We start from the raw sequence: 19962 nt of genomic DNA, 5'->3' as shown, positions 1-19962 counted from the left end.
TTATTAATATTACGAATAAACGGAATGATTTGATCAAGGAAGTGATTTTCAAAGAATAATTATGTGTCGTCTTAATTCAGATTCAGATTCATTTAAAACTAATTTAAACATAATTTTCTGTAGTTTCCGTAACTTAATACAGATGTACTTGTAATCAGCAGTGGCGGCGCTACGAGGGGAGCAGGGGTGCATTACCCCAATATTTATCTTGCCCCCCCCCCCGTTTGTCCCCCCCTCCACTTTTGAGGCAAAAAAACCCAAAATTAAGTAAGTTTCTATTTTTTCGCCAATTTTGACCCAAAATGATCAATTTTGCCCCCCACTGAAATTCACTTTTTCCCCATGCCCCCGATAGAAATTCATGGTGCCGCCACTGGTAATCAGATTACATGATAAGCTAGCATATAGGATGGTAAATTAATTTATAAACAAAAATGTAATTTCGGACCCACAGGAACGAATTATAAAGAAAGGGGTCAACATAGCTCCCGGAGATTTGGAGAAAGTTTTAGATCAACATCCTGCAGTCAACAATGTTATGGTAATTATGCTTTGCTTTTACGAATATTGCATAGATTGGTATTATCATGTTTATTTAATATTGAGGGTTTTGGCTCTAGTTCAGAAGGTTCCGGGTTAGAACCCCGGCTTTGCCATCGTAGTGTGCACATAGACAAGGCCCTTTACCATCATTTTCTCTACCATGTCTACACCCAATTATTTAAATGATTAAATCGTCATACTAGCGTTTTGAATGTGAAACAGATTTCTTGTGTGGTAAGCGTTGCGAACCCCGGCTGAGACTGTTAATTTTTGAAATATCATTCTCAAATTATCGGCCTGGCTTGTGCATCTTGTATGTATGATCTCATTGTTTTTTTCACAGGTGAAATTTAAAGCTGTTAATGTGTGTCCTTAAGGACCAAACGTGTTAAACAAGAAAAAAACAAACAAACAAACAAACAAACAAACAAACAGACAGACAGACAGACAGACAGACAGACAGACAAACAAACATGAAATATAAAAAAAAACACCCAAATGATCTTTCGTGACGCGTCTCATGCTAAGTCTTACGATTTCCTTCTTTTTTTTGTATTATTTCATTAGGTTTAAAAATGCTATCATCAGTAGATAGGCCTAACAAAATATAATCAACCTTTCTCAATTTCTAAAATGACAATACTGAAAATCTTTCTAGAGTAGAAAGATACAATGCATCGGGATGAGATTCTAAATGCCAACTTCAGTATAGATATAGCGAAAAATCCTAAAACGCGCACGGTTACTCAGGGCGAATTAAATTTTTATTTTTTATTTATATTTATTTTTTTGCTTGCTATCTTATGAAGATACCAATTATTGTCAGTTTCGTCATTTTAACATTTCTTTATAGCTTTGCAGTCGGCCTAATGCCGATTTTTCTCTAAGCTCGCAGCCCTGGTCAATGCAGTTGTGCCATTTCGTGCCGTACTGAATCATCATCTACGACGCGTGTTAGGCAATATTATTCTTTTTTTTTTGTTTCTTTTTTTGAATATTATTATTTTTCATGTATTTTGCTTGCAATCTTCTGAAGATTTTGGTCAGCTTCGTCATTTTAACATTTCTTTATAGCTTTGCATTCAGCCTAATGCCGATTATTCTCTAAGCTCGCAGCCCCGGTCAATGCAGTTTTGCCGTTTCGCGCCGTACTGAATCATCATAGCGCAGCCTCGGTCAATTAGAGAATAAACGATAAGGAATTTTTGTTTTTACTTACCTCTATTGTCAAACTTTCTTACCTTTTTGTATTTTATTTAAAAAAAATAAAATCTTGAGTAGATAGCGGAAAAAACAAACAAACAAACAAACAAAACACATCAAAAACAAACTTTCCTAACAGATATTTTCTAAATTTGTGAAATATTTTCTGATGTTTTATTAGGCCCGCAATGCTATCTTCAGAAGATAGCCGTTTGCGGGCGAGTTCCGAGAAAATGATGCAGATCGTAAATGATGCATGCCGTAAGTGGGCTCGCGCGTGTTCACAGAAGATGATGCATGTCGCCACGGGTGATTTGCAAATCGCACCGTAAATGCTATCTTGGGTAGATAAAAAACAAACAGACAGACAGACAGACAAACAAACATGAAATATAAAAAAAAATACCAAATGATCTTTCTGACTCGTCTCATGCTAAGTCTTACGATTTCCTTCTTTTTTGTATTATTTCATTAGGTTTAAAAATGCTATCATCAGTAGATAGGCCTAACAAAATATATTCAACCTTTCTCAATTTCTAAAATGACAATACTGAAAAACTTTCTAGAGTAGAAAGATACAATGAATCGGGATGAGATTCTAAATGCCAACTATCAGTATAGATATAGCTAAAAATCCTAAAACGCGCACGGTTACTCTGGGCGAATTAAAAATCGGCATTCGCCCTATATGCCGCGCTATTTCTAAAAAACAGGGGGGAAGAGGTAAAAATAGAGAAACAGGCAGATGCGGAAAGTGATGAGTCTGTAATATCGCTTTAAACTTTCTAATCGGGACTGATGTATTAGAAAGAAAAAATTCGCCGCTACATGATGAAGTAAAAATGTAGAGAAAATAATGTAAAACATTACTTCTAGAGTAGAAAGATGCAATGACTCGGGATGAGATTCTAAATACTATCTTCAGTAGATATAGCGAAAAAAATCCTAAAACGCGCACGGTTACTCTGCGCGAATTAAATTTTTATTTTGTATTTTTATTTATTTTTTCGCTTGCTATCTTCTGAAGATAGCAATTATTGTCAGTTTCGTCATTTTAACATTTCTTTATAGCTTTGCAGTCGGCCTAATGCCGTTTTTTCTCTAAGCTCGCAGCCCTGGTCAATGCATTTTTGCCATTTCGTGCCGTACTGAATCATCATCTACAACGCGTGTTAGGCAATATTTTTTTTTCTTTTTTTTTTGAATATTATTATTTTTCATGTTTTTTGCTTGCAATCTTCTGAAGATAGCAATTTTGGTCAGCTTCGTCATTTTAACATTTCTTTATAGCTTTGCATTCGGCCTAATGCCGATTATTCTCTAAGCTCGCAGCCCCGGTCAATGCAGTTTTGCCGTTTCGCGCCGTACTGAATCATCATAGCGTAGCCTCGGTCAATTAGAGAATAAACGATAAGGAATTTTTGTTTTTACTTTCCTCTATTGTCAAACTTTATTATCTTTTTGTATTTTATTTAAAAAAATAAAATCTTGAGTATTTAGCGGAAAAAACAAACAAACAAACAAACAAAACACATCAAAACAAACTTTCCTAACAGATATTTTCTAAATTTGTGAAATATTTTCTGATGTTTTATTAGGCCCGCAATGCTATCTTCAGAAGATAGCCGTTTGCGGGCGAGTTCCGAGAAAATGATGCAGATCGTAAATGATGCATGCCGTAAGTGGGCTCGCGCGTGTTCACAGAAGATGATGCATGTCGCCACGGGTGATTTGCAAATCGCACCGTAAATGCTATCTTGGGTAGATAAAAAACAAACAAACAGACAGACAGACAAACAAACATGAAATATTAAAAAAAAATAACAAATGATCTTTCTGACTCGTCTCATGCTAAGTCTTACGATTTCCTTCTTTTTTGTATTATTTCATTAGGTTTAAAAATGCTATCATCAGTAGATAGGCCTAACAAAATATATTCAACCTTTCTCAATTTCTAAAATGACAATACTGACAAACTTTCTAGAGTAGAAAGATACAATGAATCGGGATGAGATTCTAAATGCCAACTATCAGTATAGATATAGCTAAAAATCCTAAAACGCGCACGGTTACTCTGGGCGAATTAAAAAATCGGCATTCGCCCTATATGCCGCGCTATTTCTAAAAAACAGGGGGAAAAAGAGGTAAAAATAGAGAAACAGGCAGATGCGGAAAGTGATGAGTCTGTAATATCGCTTTAAACTTTCTAATTGGGACTGATGTATTAGAAAGAAAAAAATTCGCCGCTACATGATGAAGTAAAAATTTAGAGAAAATAATGTAAAACAGTACTTCTAGAGTAGAAAGATGCAATGACTAGGGATGAGATTCTAAATACTATCTTCAGTAGATATAGCGAAAAAAATCCTAAAACGCGCACGGTTACTCTGCGCGAAATAAATTTTTATTTTTTATTTTTATTTATTTTTTTGCTTGCTATCTTCTGAAGATAGCAATTATTGTCAGTTTCGTCATTTTAACATTTCTTTATAGCTTTGCAGTCGGCCTAATGCCGATTTTTCTCTAAGCTCGCAGCCCTGGTCAATGCAGTTTTGCCATTTCGTGCCGTACTGAATCATCATCTACAACGCGTGTTAGGCAATATCTTTTTTTTTTTTTTTTTTCTATTTTGAATATTATTATTTTTCATGTTTTTTGCTTGCTATCTTCTGAAGATAGCAATTTTGGTCAGCTTCGTCATTTTAACATTTCTTTATAGCTTTGCATTCGGCCTAATACCGATTATTCTACCTTTTGTATTTTATTTAAAAATAAAATCTTGAGTAGATAGCGAAAAAAACAAACAAACAAACAAACAAAACACATCAAAAACAAACTTTCCTAACGGATGTTTTCTAAATTTGTGAAATATTTTCTGATGTTTTATTAGGCCTGCAATGCTATCTTCAGAAGATAGCCGTTTGCGGGCGAGTTCGAGAAAATGATGCAGATCGTAAATGATGCATGCCGTAAGTGCGCTCGCGTGTGTTCACAGAAGATGATGCATGTCGCCACGGGTGATTTGCAAATCGCACCGTAAATGCTATCTTGGGTAGATAAAAAACAAACAGACAGACAGACAGACAAACAAACAAAAAAAAAAAAAAAAAATACCAAATGATCTTTCTGACTCGTCTCATGCTAAGTCTTACGATTTCCTTCTTTTTTGTATTATTTCATTAGGTTTAAAAAATGCTATCATCAGTAGATAGGCCTAACAAAATATATTCAACCTTTCTCAATTTCTAAAATGACAATACTGAAAAACTTTCTAGAGTAGAAAGATACAATGAATCGGGATGAGATTCTAAATGCCAACTATCAGTATAGATATAGCTAAAAATCCTAAAACGCGCACGGTTACTCTGGGCGAATTAAAAATCGGCATTCGCCCTATATGCCGCGCTATTTCTAAAAAACAGGGGGGGGGGAAGAGGTAAAAATAGAGAAACAGGCAGATGCGGAAAGTGATGAGTCTGTAATATCGCTTTAAACTTTCTAATCGGGACTGATGTATTAGAAAGAAAAAAATTCGCCGCTACATGATGAAGTAAAAATGTAGAGAAAATAATGTAAAACGTAGAAAAATGAGTAGAAAGATGCAATGACTAGGGATGAGATTCTAAATACTATCTTCAGTAGATATAGCGAAAAAAAAATCCTAAAACGCGCACGGTTACTCTGCGCGAATTAAATTTTTATTTTTTATTTTTATTTATTTTTTCGCTTGCTATCTTCTGAAGATAGCAATTATTATCAGTTTCGTCATTTTAACATTTCTTTATAGCTTTGCAGTCGGCCTAATGCCGTTTTTTCTCTAAGCTCGCAGCCCTGGTCAATGCATTTTTGCCATTTCGTGCCGTACTGAATCATCATCTACAACGCGTGTTAGGCAATATTTTTTTTTTCTTTTTTGAATATTATTATTTGTCCTGTTTTTTGCTTGCAATCTTCTGAAGATAGCAATCTTCGTAAGCCTCGCCATCTAAACGTGTCTTTATAGCTTTGCATTCGGCCTAATGCCGATTATTCTCTAAGCTCGCAGCCCCGGTCAATGCAGTTTTGCCGTTTCGCGCCGTACTGAATCATCATAGCGCAGCCTCGGTCAATTAGAGAATAAACGATAAGGAATTTTTGTTTTTACTTTCCTCTATTGTCAAACTTTCTTACCTTTTTGTATTTTATTTAAAAAAATAAAATCTTGAGTAGATAGCGGAAAAAACAAACAAACAAACAAACAAAACCATTCAAAAAAACTTTCCTAACAGACGTATTTTCTAAATTTGTGAAATATTTTCTGATGTTTTATTAGGCCCGCAATGCTATCTTCAGAAGATAGCCGTTTGCGGGCGAGTTCGAGAAAATGATGCAGATCGTAAATGATGCATGCCGTAAGTGGGCTCGCGCGTGTTCACAGAAGATGATGCATGTCGCCACGGGTGATTTGCAAATCGCACCGTAAATGCTATCTTGGGTAGATAATAAACAAACAAACAGACAGACAGACAAACAAACATGAAATATTAAAAAAAATAACAAATGATCTTTCTGACTCGTCTCATGCTAAGTCTTACGATTTCCTTCTTTTTTTGTATTATTTCATTAGGTTTAAAAAATGCTATCATCAGTAGATAGGCCTAACAAAATATATTCAACCTTTCTCAATTTCTAAAATGACAATACTGACAAACTTTCTAGAGTAGAAAGATACAATGAATCGGGATGAGATTCTAAATGCCAACTATCAGTATAGATATAGCTAAAAATCCTAAAACGCGCACGGTTACTCTGGGCGAATTAAAAATCGGCATTCGCCCTATATGCCGCGCTATTTCTAAAAACAGGGGAAAAAGAGGTAAAAATAGAGAAACAGGCAGATGCGGAAAGTGATGAGTCTGTAATATCGCTTTAAACTTTCTAATTGGGACTGATGTATTAGAAAGAAAAAATTCGCCGCTACATGATGAAGTAAAATTTAGAAAATAATGTAAAACAGTACTTCTAGAGTAGAAAGATGCAATGACTAGGGATGAGATTCTAAATACTATCTTCAGTAGATATAGCGAAAAAAATCCTAAAACGCGCACGGTTACTCTGCGCGAAATAAATTTTATTTTTTATTTTTATTTATTTTTTTGCTTGCTATCTTCTGAAGATAGCAATTATTGTCAGTTTCGTCATTTTAACATTTCTTTATAGCTTTGCAGTCGGCCTAATGCCGATTTTTCTCTAAGCTCGCAGCCCTGGTCAATGCAGTTTTGCCATTTCGTGCCGTACTGAATCATCATCTACAACGCGTGTTAGGCAATATCTTTTTTTTTTTTTTTTTCTATTTTGAATATTATTATTTTTCATGTTTTTTGCTTGCAATCTTCTGAAGATAGCAATTTTGGTCAGCTTCGTCATTTTAACATTTCTTTATAGCTTTGCATTCGGCCTAATACCGATTATTCTACCTTTTTGTATTTTATTTAAAAATAAAATCTTGAGTAGATAGCGGAAAAAACAAACAAACAAACAAACAAAACACATCAAAAACAAACTTTCCTAACGGATGTTTTCTAAATTTGTGAAATATTTTCTGATGTTTTATTAGGCCTGCAATGCTATCTTCAGAAGATAGCCGTTTGCGGGCGAGTTCCGAGAAAATGATGCAGATCGTAAATGATGCATGCCGTAAGTGCGCTCGCGTGTGTTCACAGAAGATGATGCATGTCGCCACGGGTGATTTGCAAATCGCACCGTAAATGCTATCTTGGGTAGATAAAAACAAACAAACAGACAGACAGACAAACAAACATGAAATATAAAAAAAATTACAAATGATCTTTCTGACTCGTCTCATGCTAAATCTTACGATTTCCTTCTTTTTTTGTATTATTTCATTAGATTAAAAAAATGCTATCATCAGTAGATAGGCCTAACAAAATATATTCAACCTTTTTCAATTTCTAAAATGACAATACTGAAAAACTTTCTAGAGTAGAAAGATACAATGAATCGGGATGAGATTCTAAATGCCAACTATCAGTATAGATATAGCTAAAAATCCTAAAACTCGCACGGTTACTCTGGGCGAATTAAAAAAATCGGCATTCGCCTTATATGCCGCGCTATTTCTAAAAAACAGGGGGAAAAGAGGTAAAAATAGAGAAACAGGCAGATGCGGAAAGTGATGAGTCTGTAATATCGCTTTAAACTTTCTAATCGGGACTGATGTATTAGAAAGAAAACAATTCGCCGCTACATGATGAAGTAAAAATGTAGAGAAAATAATGTAAAACAGTACTTCTAGAGTAGAAAGATGCAATGACTAGGGATGAGATTCTAAATACTATCTTCAGTAGATATAGCGAAAAAAATCCTAAAACGCGCACGGTTACTCTGCGCGAATTAAACTTTAATTTTTTATTTTAATTTATTTTATTGCTTGCTATCTTCTGAAGATAGCCGTTTGGCGAGTTCCGAGAAAATGATGCAGATCGTAAATGATGCATGCCGTAAGTGGGCTCGCGCGTGTTCACAGAAGTTGATGCATGTCGCCACGGGTGATTTGCAAATCGCACCGTAAATGCTATCTTGGGTAGGTAAAAACAAAGAAACAGACAGACAGACAAACAAACATGAAATATAAAAAAATATACCAAATGATCTTTCTGACTCGTCTCATGCTAAGTCTTACGATTTCCTTCTTTTTGTATTATTTCATTAGGTTTAAAAATGCTATCATCAGTAGATAGGCCTAACAAAATATATTCAACCTTTCTCAATTTCTAAAATGACAATACTGAAAAACTTTCTAGAGTAGAAAGATACAATGAATCGGGATGAGATTCTAAATGCCAACTTCAGTATAGATATAGCAAAAAATCCTAAAACGCGCACGGTTACTCTGGGCGAATTAAAAATCGGCATTCGCCCTATATGCCGCGCTATTTCTAAAAAACAGGGGGAAAAAGAGGTAAAAATAGAGAAACAGGCAGATGCGGAAAGTGATGAGTCTGTAATATCGCTTTAAACTTTCTAATCGGGACTGATGTATTAGAAAGAAAAAATTCGCCACTACATGATGAAGTAAAATTTAGAGAAAATAATGTAAAACAGTATTTCTAGAGTAGAAAGATGCAATGACTAGGGATGAGATTCTAAATACTATCTTCAGAAGATATAGCGAAAAAAATCCTAAAACGCGCACGGTTACTCTGCGCGAATTAAATTTTTATTTTTTATTTTTATTAATTTTTTTGCTTGCTACCTTCTGAAGATAGCAATTATTGTCAGTTTGGTCATTTTAACATTTCTTTATAGCTTTGCAGTCGGCCTAATGCCGATTTTTCTCTAAGCTCGCAGCCCTGGTCAATGCAGTTTTGCCATTTCGTGCCGTACTGAATCATCATCTACGACGCGTGTTAGGCAATATTTTTCTTTTTTTTTTTTTTTTTTTTTGAATATTATTATTTTTCATGTTTTTTGCTTGCTATATTCTGAAGATAGCAATTTTGGTCAGCTTCGTCATTTTAACATTTCTTTATAGCTTTGCATTCGGCCTAATGCCGATTATTCTCTAAGCTCGCAGCCCCGGTCAATGCAGTTTTGCCGTTTCGCGCCGTACTGAATCATCATAGCGCAGCCTCGGTCAATTAGAGAATAAACGATAAGGAATTTTTGTTTTACTTTCCTCTATTGTCAAACTTTATTACCTTTTGTATTTTATTTAAAAAATAAAATCTTGAGTAGATAGCGGAAAAAACAAACAAACAAACAAACAAAACACATCAAAAAACAAACTTTCCTAACCGATGTTTTCTAAATTTGTGAAATATTTTCTGATGTTTTATTAGGCCTGCAATGCTATCTTCAGAAGATAGCCGTTTGCGGGCGAGTTCCGAGAAAATGATGCAGATCGTAAATGATGCATGCCGTAAGTGCGCTCGCGTGTGTTCACATAAGATGATGCATGTCGCCACGGGTGATTTGCAAATCGCACCGTAAATGCTATCTTGGGTAGATAAAAAACAAACAAACAGACAGACAGACAAACAAACATGAAATATAAAAAAAAATAACAAATGATCTTTCTGACTCGTCTCATGCTAAATCTTACGATTTCCTTCTTTTTTTGTATTATTTCATTAGATTAAAAAAATGCTATCATCAGTAGATAGGCCTAACAAAATATATTCAACCTTTTTCAATTTCTAAAATGACAATACTGAAAAACTTTCTAGAGTAGAAAGATACAATGAATCGGGATGAGATTCTAAATGCCAACTATCAGTATAGATATAGCTAAAAAGCCTAAAACTCGCACGGTTACTCTGGGCGAATTAAAAAATCGGCATTCGCCTTATATGCCGCGCTATTTCTAAAAACAGGGGAAAAGAGGTAAAAATAGAGAAACAGGCAGATGCGGAAAGTGATGAGTCTGTAATATCGCTTTAAACTTTCTAATCGGGACTGATGTATTAGAAAGAAAACAATTCGCCGCTACATGATGAAGTAAAAATTTAGAGAAAATAATGTAAAACAGTACTTCTAGAGTAGAAAGATGCAATGACTAGGGATGAGATTCTAAATACTATCTTCAGTAGATATAGCGAAAAAAATCCTAAAACGCGCACGGTTACTCTGCGCGAATTAAATTTTAATTTTTTATTTTAATTTATTTTTTTGCTTGCTATCTTCTGAAGATAGCCGTTTGCGGGCGAGTTCCGAGAAAATGATGCAGATCGTAAATGATGCATGCCGTAAGTGGGCTCGCGCGTGTTCACAGAAGTTGATGCATGTCGCCACGGGTGATTTGCAAATCGCACCGTAAATGCTATCTTGGGTAGGTAAAAAACAAAGAAACAGACAGACAGACAAACAAACATGAAATATAAAAAAAATATACCAAATGATCTTTCTGACTCGTCTCATGCTAAGTCTTACGATTTCCTTCTTTTTTGTATTATTTCATTAGGTTTAAAAAATGCTATCATCAGTAGATAGGCCTAACAAAATATATTCAACCTTTCTCAATTTCTAAAATGACAATACTGAAAAACTTTCTAGAGTAGAAAGATACAATGAATCGGGATGAGATTCTAAATGCCAACTTCAGTATAGATATAGCAAAAAATCCTAAAACGCGCACGGTTACTCTGGGCGAATTAAAAAATCGGCATTCGCCCTATATGCCGCGCTATTTCTAAAAAACAGGGGGAAAAAGAGGTAAAAATAGAGAAACAGGCAGATGCGGAAAGTGATGAGTCTGTAATATCGCTTTAAACTTTCTAATCGGGACTGATGTATTAGAAAGAAAAAATTCGCCACTACATGATGAAGTAAAAATTTAGAGAAAATAATGTAAAACAGTATTTCTAGAGTAGAAAGATGCAATGACTAGGGATGAGATTCTAAATACTATCTTCAGTAGATATAGCGAAAAAAATCCTAAAACGCGCACGGTTACTCTGCGCGAATTAAATTTTTATTTTTTATTTTTATTAATTTTTTTGCTTGCTACCTTCTGAAGATAGCAATTATTGTCAGTTTGGTCATTTTAACATTTCTTTATAGCTTTGCAGTCGGCCTAATGCCGATTTTTCTCTAAGCTCGCAGCCCTGGTCAATGCAGTTTTGCCATTTCGTGCCGTACTGAATCATCATCTACGACGCGTGTTAGGCAATATTTTTCTTTTTTTTTTGTTTCTTTTTTGAATATTATTATTTTTCATGTTTTTTGCTTGCTATCTTCTGAAGATAGCAATTTTGGTCAGCTTCGTCATTTTAACATTTCTTTATAGCTTTGCATTCGGCCTAATGCCGATTATTCTCTAAGCTCGCAGCCCCGGTCAATGCAGTTTTGCCGTTTCGCGCCGTACTGAATCATCATAGCGCAGCCTCGGTCAATTAGAGAATAAACGATAAGGAATTTTTGTTTTTACTTTCCTCTATTGTCAAACTTTCTTACCTTTTTGTATTTTATTTAAAAAAATAAAATCTTGAGTAGATAGCGGAAAAAACAAACAAACAAACAAACAAAACACATCAAAAACAAACTTTCCTAACAGATATTTTCTAAATTTGTGAAATATTTTCTGATGTTTTATTAGGCCCGCAATGCTATCTTCAGAAGATAGCCGTTTGCGGGCGAGTTCCGAGAAAATGATGCAGATCGTAAATGATGCATGCCGTAAGTGGGCTCGCGCGTGTTCACAGAAGATGATGCATGTCGCCACGGGTGATTTGCAAATCGCACCGTAAATGCTATCTTGGGTAGATAAAAAACAAACAAACAGACAGACAGACAAACAAACATGAAATATTAAAAAAAATAACAAATGATCTTTCTGACTCGTCTCATGCTAAGTCTTACGATTTCCTTCTTTTTTGTATTATTTCATTAGGTTTAAAAATGCTATCATCAGTAGATAGGCCTAACAAAATATATTCAACCTTTCTCAATTTCTAAAATGACAATACTGACAAACTTTCTAGAGTAGAAAGATACAATGAATCGGGATGAGATTCTAAATGCCAACTATCAGTATAGATATAGCTAAAAATCCTAAAACGCGCACGGTTACTCTGGGCGAATTAAAAAATCGGCATTCGCCCTATATGCCGCGCTATTTCTAAAAAACAGGTGGAAAAAGAGGTAAAAATAGAGAAACAGGCAGATGCGGAAAGTGATGAGTCTGTAATATCGCTTTAAACTTTCTAATTGGGACTGATGTATTAGAAAAAAAAAATTCGCCGCTACATGATGAAGTAAAAATTTAGAGAAAATAATGTAAAACAGTACTTCTAGAGTAGAAAGATGCAATGACTAGGGATGAGATTCTAAATACTATCTTCAGTAGATATAGCGAAAAAAATCCTAAAACGCGCACGGTTACTCTGCGCGAAATAAATTTTTATTTTTTATTTTTATTTATTTTTTTGCTTGCTATCTTCTGAAGATAGCAATTATTGTCAGTTTCGTCATTTTAACATTTCTTTATAGCTTTGCAGTCGGCCTAATGCCGATTTTTCTCTAAGCTCGCAGCCCTGGTCAATGCAGTTTTGCCATTTCGTGCCGTACTGAATCATCATCTACAACGCGTGTTAGGCAATATCTTTTTTTTTTTTTTTCTATTTTGAATATTATTATTTTTCATGTTTTTTGCTTGCAATCTTCTGAAGATAGCAATTTTGGTCAGCTTCGTCATTTTAACATTTCTTTATAGCTTTGCATTCGGCCTAATACCGATTATTCTACCTTTTTGTATTTTATTTAAAAAATAAAATCTTGAGTAGATAGCGGAAAAAACAAACAAACAAACAAACAAAACACATCAAAAACAAACTTTCCTAACGGATGTTTTCTAAATTTGTGAAATATTTTCTGATGTTTTATTAGGCCTGCAATGCTATCTTCAGAAGATAGCCGTTTGCGGGCGAGTTCCGAGAAAATGATGCAGATCGTAAATGATGCATGCCGTAAGTGCGCTCGCGTGTGTTCACAGAAGATGATGCATGTCGCCACGGGTGATTTGCAAATCGCACCGTAAATGCTATCTTGGGTAGATAAAAAACAAACAAACAGACAGACAGACAAACAAACATGAAATATAAAAAAAAATTACAAATGATCTTTCTGACTCGTCTCATGCTAAATCTTACGATTTCCTTCTTTTTTTGTATTATTTCATTAGATTAAAAAAATGCTATCATCAGTAGATAGGCCTAACAAAATATATTCAACCTTTTTCAATTTCTAAAATGACAATACTGAAAAACTTTCTAGAGTAGAAAGATACAATGAATCGGGATGAGATTCTAAATGCCAACTATCAGTATAGATATAGCTAAAAATCCTAAAACTCGCACGGTTACTCTGGGCGAATTAAAAAAATCGGCATTCGCCTTATATGCCGCGCTATTTCTAAAAACAGGGGAAAAGAGGTAAAAATAGAGAAACAGGCAGATGCGGAAAGTGATGAGTCTGTAATATCGCTTTAAACTTTCTAATCGGGACTGATGTATTAGAAAGAAAACAATTCGCCGCTACATGATGAAGTAAAAATGTAGAGAAAATAATGTAAAACAGTACTTCTAGAGTAGAAAGATGCAATGACTAGGGATGAGATTCTAAATACTATCTTCAGTAGATATAGCGAAAAAAATCCTAAAACGCGCACGGTTACTCTGCGCGAATTAAATTTTAATTTTTTATTTTAATTTATTTTTTTGCTTGCTATCTTCTGAAGATAGCCGTTTGCGGGCGAGTTCCGAGAAAATGATGCAGATCGTAAATGATGCATGCCGTAAGTGGGCTCGCGCGTGTTCACAGAAGTTGATGCATGTCGCCACGGGTGATTTGCAAATCGCACCGTAAATGCTATCTTGGGTAGGTAAAAAACAAAGAAACAGACAGACAGACAAACAAACATGAAATATAAAAAAATATACCAAATGATCTTTCTGACTCGTCTCATGCTAAGTCTTATGATTTCCTTCTTTTTTGTATTATTTCATTAGGTTTAAAAATGCTATCATCAGTAGATAGGCCTAACAAAATATATTCAACCTTTCTCAATTTCTAAAATGACAATACTGAAAAACTTTCTAGAGTAGAAAGATACAATGAATCGGGATGAGATTCTAAATGCCAACTTCAGTATAGATATAGCAAAAAAATCCTAAAACGCGCACGGTTACTCTGGGCGAATTAAAAATCGGCATTCGCCCTATATGCCGCGCTATTTCTAAAAAACAGGGGGGGGGGAAGAGGTAAAAATAGAGAAACAGGCAGATGCGGAAAGTGATGAGTCTGTAATATCGCTTTAAACTTTCTAATCGGGACTGATGTATTAGAAAAAAAAATTCGCCACTACATGATGAAGTAAAAATTTAGAGAAAATAATGTAAAACAGTATTTCTAGAGTAGAAAGATGCAATGACTAGGGATGAGATTCTAAATACTATCTTCAGTAGATATAGCGAAAAAATCCTAAAACGCGCACGGTTACTCTGCGCGAATTAAATTTTTATTTTTATTTTTATTAATTTTTTTGCTTGCTACCTTCTGAAGATAGCAATTATTGTCAGTTTGGTCATTTTAACATTTCTTTATAGCTTTGCAGTCGGCCTAATGCCGATTTTTCTCTAAGCTCGCAGCCCTGGTCAATGCAGTTTTGCCATTTCGTGCCGTACTGAATCATCATCTACGACGCGTGTTAGGCAATATTTTTCTTTTTTTTTTCTTTTCTGAATATTATTATTTTTCATGTTTTTTGCTTGCTATCTTCTGAAGATAGCAATTTTGGTCAACTTCGTCATTTTAACATTTCTTTATAGCTTTGCATTCGGCCTAATGCCGATTATTCTCTAAGCTCGCAGCCCCGGTCAATGCAGTTTTGCCGTTTCGCGCCGTACTGAATCATCATAGCGCAGCCTCGGTCAATTAGAGAATAAACGATAAGGAATTTTTGTTTTACTTTCCTCTATTGTCAAACTTTATTACCTTTTGTATTTTATTTAAAAAATAAAATCTTGAGTAGATAGCGGAAAAAAAACAAACAAACAAACAAAACACATCAAAACAAACTTTCCTAACGGATGTTTTCTAAATTTGTGAAATATTTTCTGATGTTTTATTAGGCCTGCAATGCTATCTTCAGAAGATAGCCGTTTGCGGGCGAGTTCCGAGAAAATGATGCAGATCGTAAATGATGCATGCCGTAAGTGCGCTCGCGTGTGTTCACATAAGATGATGCATGTCGCCACGGGTGATTTGCAAATCGCACCGTAAATGCTATCTTGGGTAGATAAAAAACAAACAAACAGACAGACAGACAAACAAACATGAAATATAAAAAAAAATAACAAATGATCTTTCTGACTCGTCTCATGCTAAATCTTACGATTTCCTTCTTTTTTTGTATTATTTCATTAGATTAAAAAATGCTATCATCAGTAGATAGGCCTAACAAAATATATTCAACCTTTTTCAATTTCTAAAATGACAATACTGAAAAACTTTCTAGAGTAGAAAGATACAATGAATCGGGATGAGATTCTAAATGCCAACTATCAGTATAGATATAGCTAAAAATCCTAAAACTCGCACGGTTACTCTGGGCGAATTAAAAAATCGGCATTCGCCTTATATGCCGCGCTATTTCTAAAAACAGGGGAAAAGAGGTAAAAATAGAGAAACAGGCAGATGCGGAAAGTGATGAGTCTGTAATATCGCTTTAAACTTTCTAATCGGGACTGATGTATTAGAAAGAAAACAATTCGCCGCTACATGATGAAGTAAAAATTTAGAGAAAATAATGTAAAACAGTACTTCTAGAGTAGAAAGATGCAATGACTAGGGATGAGATTCTAAATACTATCTTCAGTAGATATAGCGAAAAAAAATCCTAAAACGCGCACGGTTACTCTGCGCGAATTAAATTTTAATTTTTATTTTAATTTATTTTTTGCTTGCTATCTTCTGAAGATAGCCGTTTGCGGGCGAGTTCCGAGAAAATGATGCAGATCGTAAATGATGCATGCCGTAAGTGGGCTCGCGCGTGTTCACAGAAGTTGATGCATGTCGCCACGGGTGATTTGCAAATCGCACCGTAAATGCTATCTTGGGTAGGTAAAAAACAAAGAAACAGACAGACAGACAAACAAACATGAAATATAAAAAAATAAACCCAAATGATCTTTCTGACTCGTCTCATGCTAAGTCTTACGATTTCCTTCTTTTTTGTATTATTTCATTAGGTTTAAAAATGCTATCATCAGTAGATAGGCCTAACAAAATATATTCAACCTTTCTCAATTTCTAAAATGACAATACTGAAAAACTTTCTAGAGTAGAAAGATACAATGAATCGGGATGAGATTCTAAATGCCAACTTCAGTATAGATAGAGCAAAAAATCCTAAAACGCGCACGGTTACTCTGGGCGAATTAAAAATCGGCATTCGCCCTATATGCCGCGCTATTTCTAAAAAACAGGGGGAAAAAGAGGTAAAAATAGAGAAACAGGCAGATGCGGAAAGTGATGAGTCTGTAATATCGCTTTAAACTTTCTAATCGGGACTGATGTATTAGAAAGAAAAAATTCGCCACTACATGATGAAGTAAAAATTTAGAGAAAATAATGTAAAACAGTATTTCTAGAGTAGAAAGATGCAATGACTAGGGATGAGATTCTAAATACTATCTTCAGTAGATATAGCGAAAAAAATCCTAAAACGCGCACGGTTACTCTGCGCGAATTAAATTTTATTTTTATTTTATTAATTTTTTTTGCTTGCTACCTTCTGAAGATAGCAATTATTGTCAGTTTGGTCATTTTAACATTTCTTTATAGCTTTGCAGTCGGCCTAATGCCGATTTTTCTCTAAGCTCGCAGCCCTGGTCAATGCAGTTTTGCCATTCGTGCCGTACTGATTCATCTTTTTCGACGCGTGTTAGGCAATATTTTTCTTTTTTTTTGTTTCTTTTTTTGAATATTATTATTTTTCATGTTTTTTGCTTGCTATCTTCTGAAGATAGCAATTTTGGTCAGCTTCGTCATTTTAACATTTCTTTATAGCTTTGCATTCGGCCTAATGCCGATTATTCTCTAAGCTCGCAGCCCCGGTCAATGCAGTTTTGCCGTTTCGCGCCGTACTGAATCATCATAGCGCAGCCTCGGTCAATTAGAGAATAAACGATAAGGAATTTTTGTTTTTACTTTCCTCTATTGTCAAACTTTATTACCTTTTTGTATTTTATTTAAAAAAATAAAATCTTGAGTAGATAGCGGAAAAAACAAACAAACAAACAAACAAAACACATCAAAAACAAACTGTCCTAACGGATGTTTTCTAAATTTGTGAAATATTTTCTGATGTTTTATTAGGCCCGCAATGCTATCTTCAGAAGATAGCCGTTTGCGGGCGAGTTCCGAGAAAACGATGCAGATCGTAAATGATGCATGCCGTAAGTGGGCTCGCGCGTGTTCACAGAAGATGATGCATGTCGCCACGGGTGATTTGCAAATCGCACCGTAAATGCTATCTTGGGTAGGTAAAAAGCAAACAAATAGATAGACAGACAAACAAACATGAAATAAAAAAAAAAACCAAATGATCTTTCTGACTCGTCTCATGCTAAGTCTTACGATTTCCTTCTTTTTTTGTATTATTTCATTAGGTTTAAAAAATGCTATCATCAGTAGATAGGCCTAACAAAATATATTCAACCTTTCTCAATTTCTAAAATGACAATACTGAAAAACTTTCTAGAGTAGAAAGATACAATGAATCGGGATGAGATTCTAAATCCCAACTATCAGTATAGATATAGCGAAAAAAATCCTAAAACGCGCACGGTTACTCTGGGCGAATTAAAAAAATCGGCATTCGCCCTATATGCCGCGCTATTTCTAAAAAACAGGGGGAAAACGAGGTAAAAATAGAGAAACAGGCAGATGCGGAAAGTGATGAGTCTGTAATATCGCTTTAAACTTTCTAATCGGGACTGATGTATTTGAAAGAAAAAATTCGCCGCTACATGATGAAGTAAAAATTTAGAGAAAATAATGTAAAACAGTACTTCTAGAGTAGAAAGATGCAATGACTAGGGATGAGATTCTAAATACTATCTTCAGTAGATATAGCGAAAAAAATCCTAAAACGCGCACCGTTACTCTGCGCGAATTAAATTTTATTTTTATTTTTATTTATTTTTTTTGCTTGCTATCTTCTGAAGATAGCAATTATTGTCAGTTTCGTCATTTTAACATTTCTTTATAGCTTTGCAGTCGGCCTAATGCCGACTTTTCTCTAAGCTCGCAGCCCTGGTCAATGCAGTTTTGCCATTTCGCGCCGTACTGAATCATCATCTACAACGCGTGTTAGGCAATATTTTTTTTTTCTTTTTTTTTTCTCCTTTTTTGAATATTATTATTTTTCATGTTTTTTGCTTGCAATCTTCTGAAGATAGCAATTTTGGTCAGCTTCGTCATTTTAACATTTCTTTATAGCTTTGCATTCGGCCTAATGCCGATTATTAGAGAATAAACGATAAGGAATTTTTGTTTTTACTTTCCTCTATTGTCAAACTTTCTTACCTTTTTGTATTTTATTTAAAAAAATAAAATCTTGAGTAGATAGCGGAAAAAACAAACAAACAAACAAACAAAACACATCAAAACAAACTGTCCTAACGGATGTTTTCTAAATTTGTGAAATATTTTCTGATGTTTTATTAGGCCCGCAATGCTATCTTCAGAAGATAGCCGTTTGCGGGCGAGTTCCGAGAAAACGATGCAGATCGTAAATGATGCATGCCGTAAGTGGGCTCGCGCGTGTTCACAGAAGATGATGCATGTCGCCACGGGTGATTTGCAAATCGCACCGTAAATGCTATCTTGGGTAGGTAAAAAGCAAACAAATAGACAGACAGACAAACAAACATGAAATAAAAAAAAAATACCAAATGATCTTTCTGACTCGTCTCATGCTAAGTCTTACGATTTCCTTCTTTTTTTTTGTATTACCGTAGAAACCCGTCTATAAGGAATAGAAGCGACTGTGATGATAGCATATTTCACGCTAGCGCCCTCCACAATATAAAATCATTATGGAATTTGAGCAAATCATTTACCGACACAAGCAGGTATACAATGTATTATTTTGTCTTTATTTCGCATCTCACGAGCATAGCTCACTTGGCAAAGCATTAGACTTTGGTTCTTTAGATCGGAAGATGGTGAGTTCGAGCCTCATCACGGTCACACAAACTTTTATAAACAAAATATTGTTCAAACTTTTCATTTATATTTTCTTGCATTTTCTAAAGACTCCTTTCGTGATCATTTTTTTTTTCATATTTAGTTCAATTTATTCTATTGTTTTTCTTTTATTGTTTCTTTTCTTTGTCTTTTTTTTCTTGTTTAATTTTATTTTTCTTTATTTTTCTTTGATTCATATAATATTGGCAGGATAAGGAGAGGAGGAACTAAAGACCCATTCAGTGATTTGCTCATCCGGACGATCGTAAAAATCATCAAAATTCACCTTTGTCATTGTCATAGATGTGGTAACATAGCCTGCTAGTGGTTCAGCAGAAAACCATGTGACACATAATATACATTTGGCTACATTTTATTATACGATAAATACGAATTTATTAAACATGGTAACAAATATTCTCTAGCAGATCGGTTATACGATGGTACTGGTAGGCATAGGCCTAT

The 19962-nt window shown here is 34.7% G+C and overlaps 1 protein-coding gene across 1 annotated transcript in view; it reads left to right on the top strand.

The window, feature by feature from the left end:
• The first annotated feature begins 465 nt into the window (after positions 1-465).
• The window catches only part of LOC140149750 (medium-chain acyl-CoA ligase ACSF2, mitochondrial-like), a 53343-nt gene continuing 33846 nt past the window's right edge, over positions 466-19962 (top strand). The window contains exon 1 of the mRNA XM_072171803.1: positions 466-541. Coding sequence (XP_072027904.1) covers positions 539-541 — 3 coding nt within the window. The 5' untranslated portion in view covers positions 466-538. The remainder of the gene's footprint in view (positions 542-19962) is intronic.

The sequence above is a fragment of the Amphiura filiformis genome, chromosome 4 (genome assembly GCF_039555335.1).
Source record: "Amphiura filiformis chromosome 4, Afil_fr2py, whole genome shotgun sequence".
Taxonomy (NCBI): Eukaryota; Metazoa; Echinodermata; class Ophiuroidea; order Amphilepidida; family Amphiuridae; genus Amphiura; species Amphiura filiformis.
This window is presented reverse-complemented; position numbering and strand designations above follow the sequence as displayed.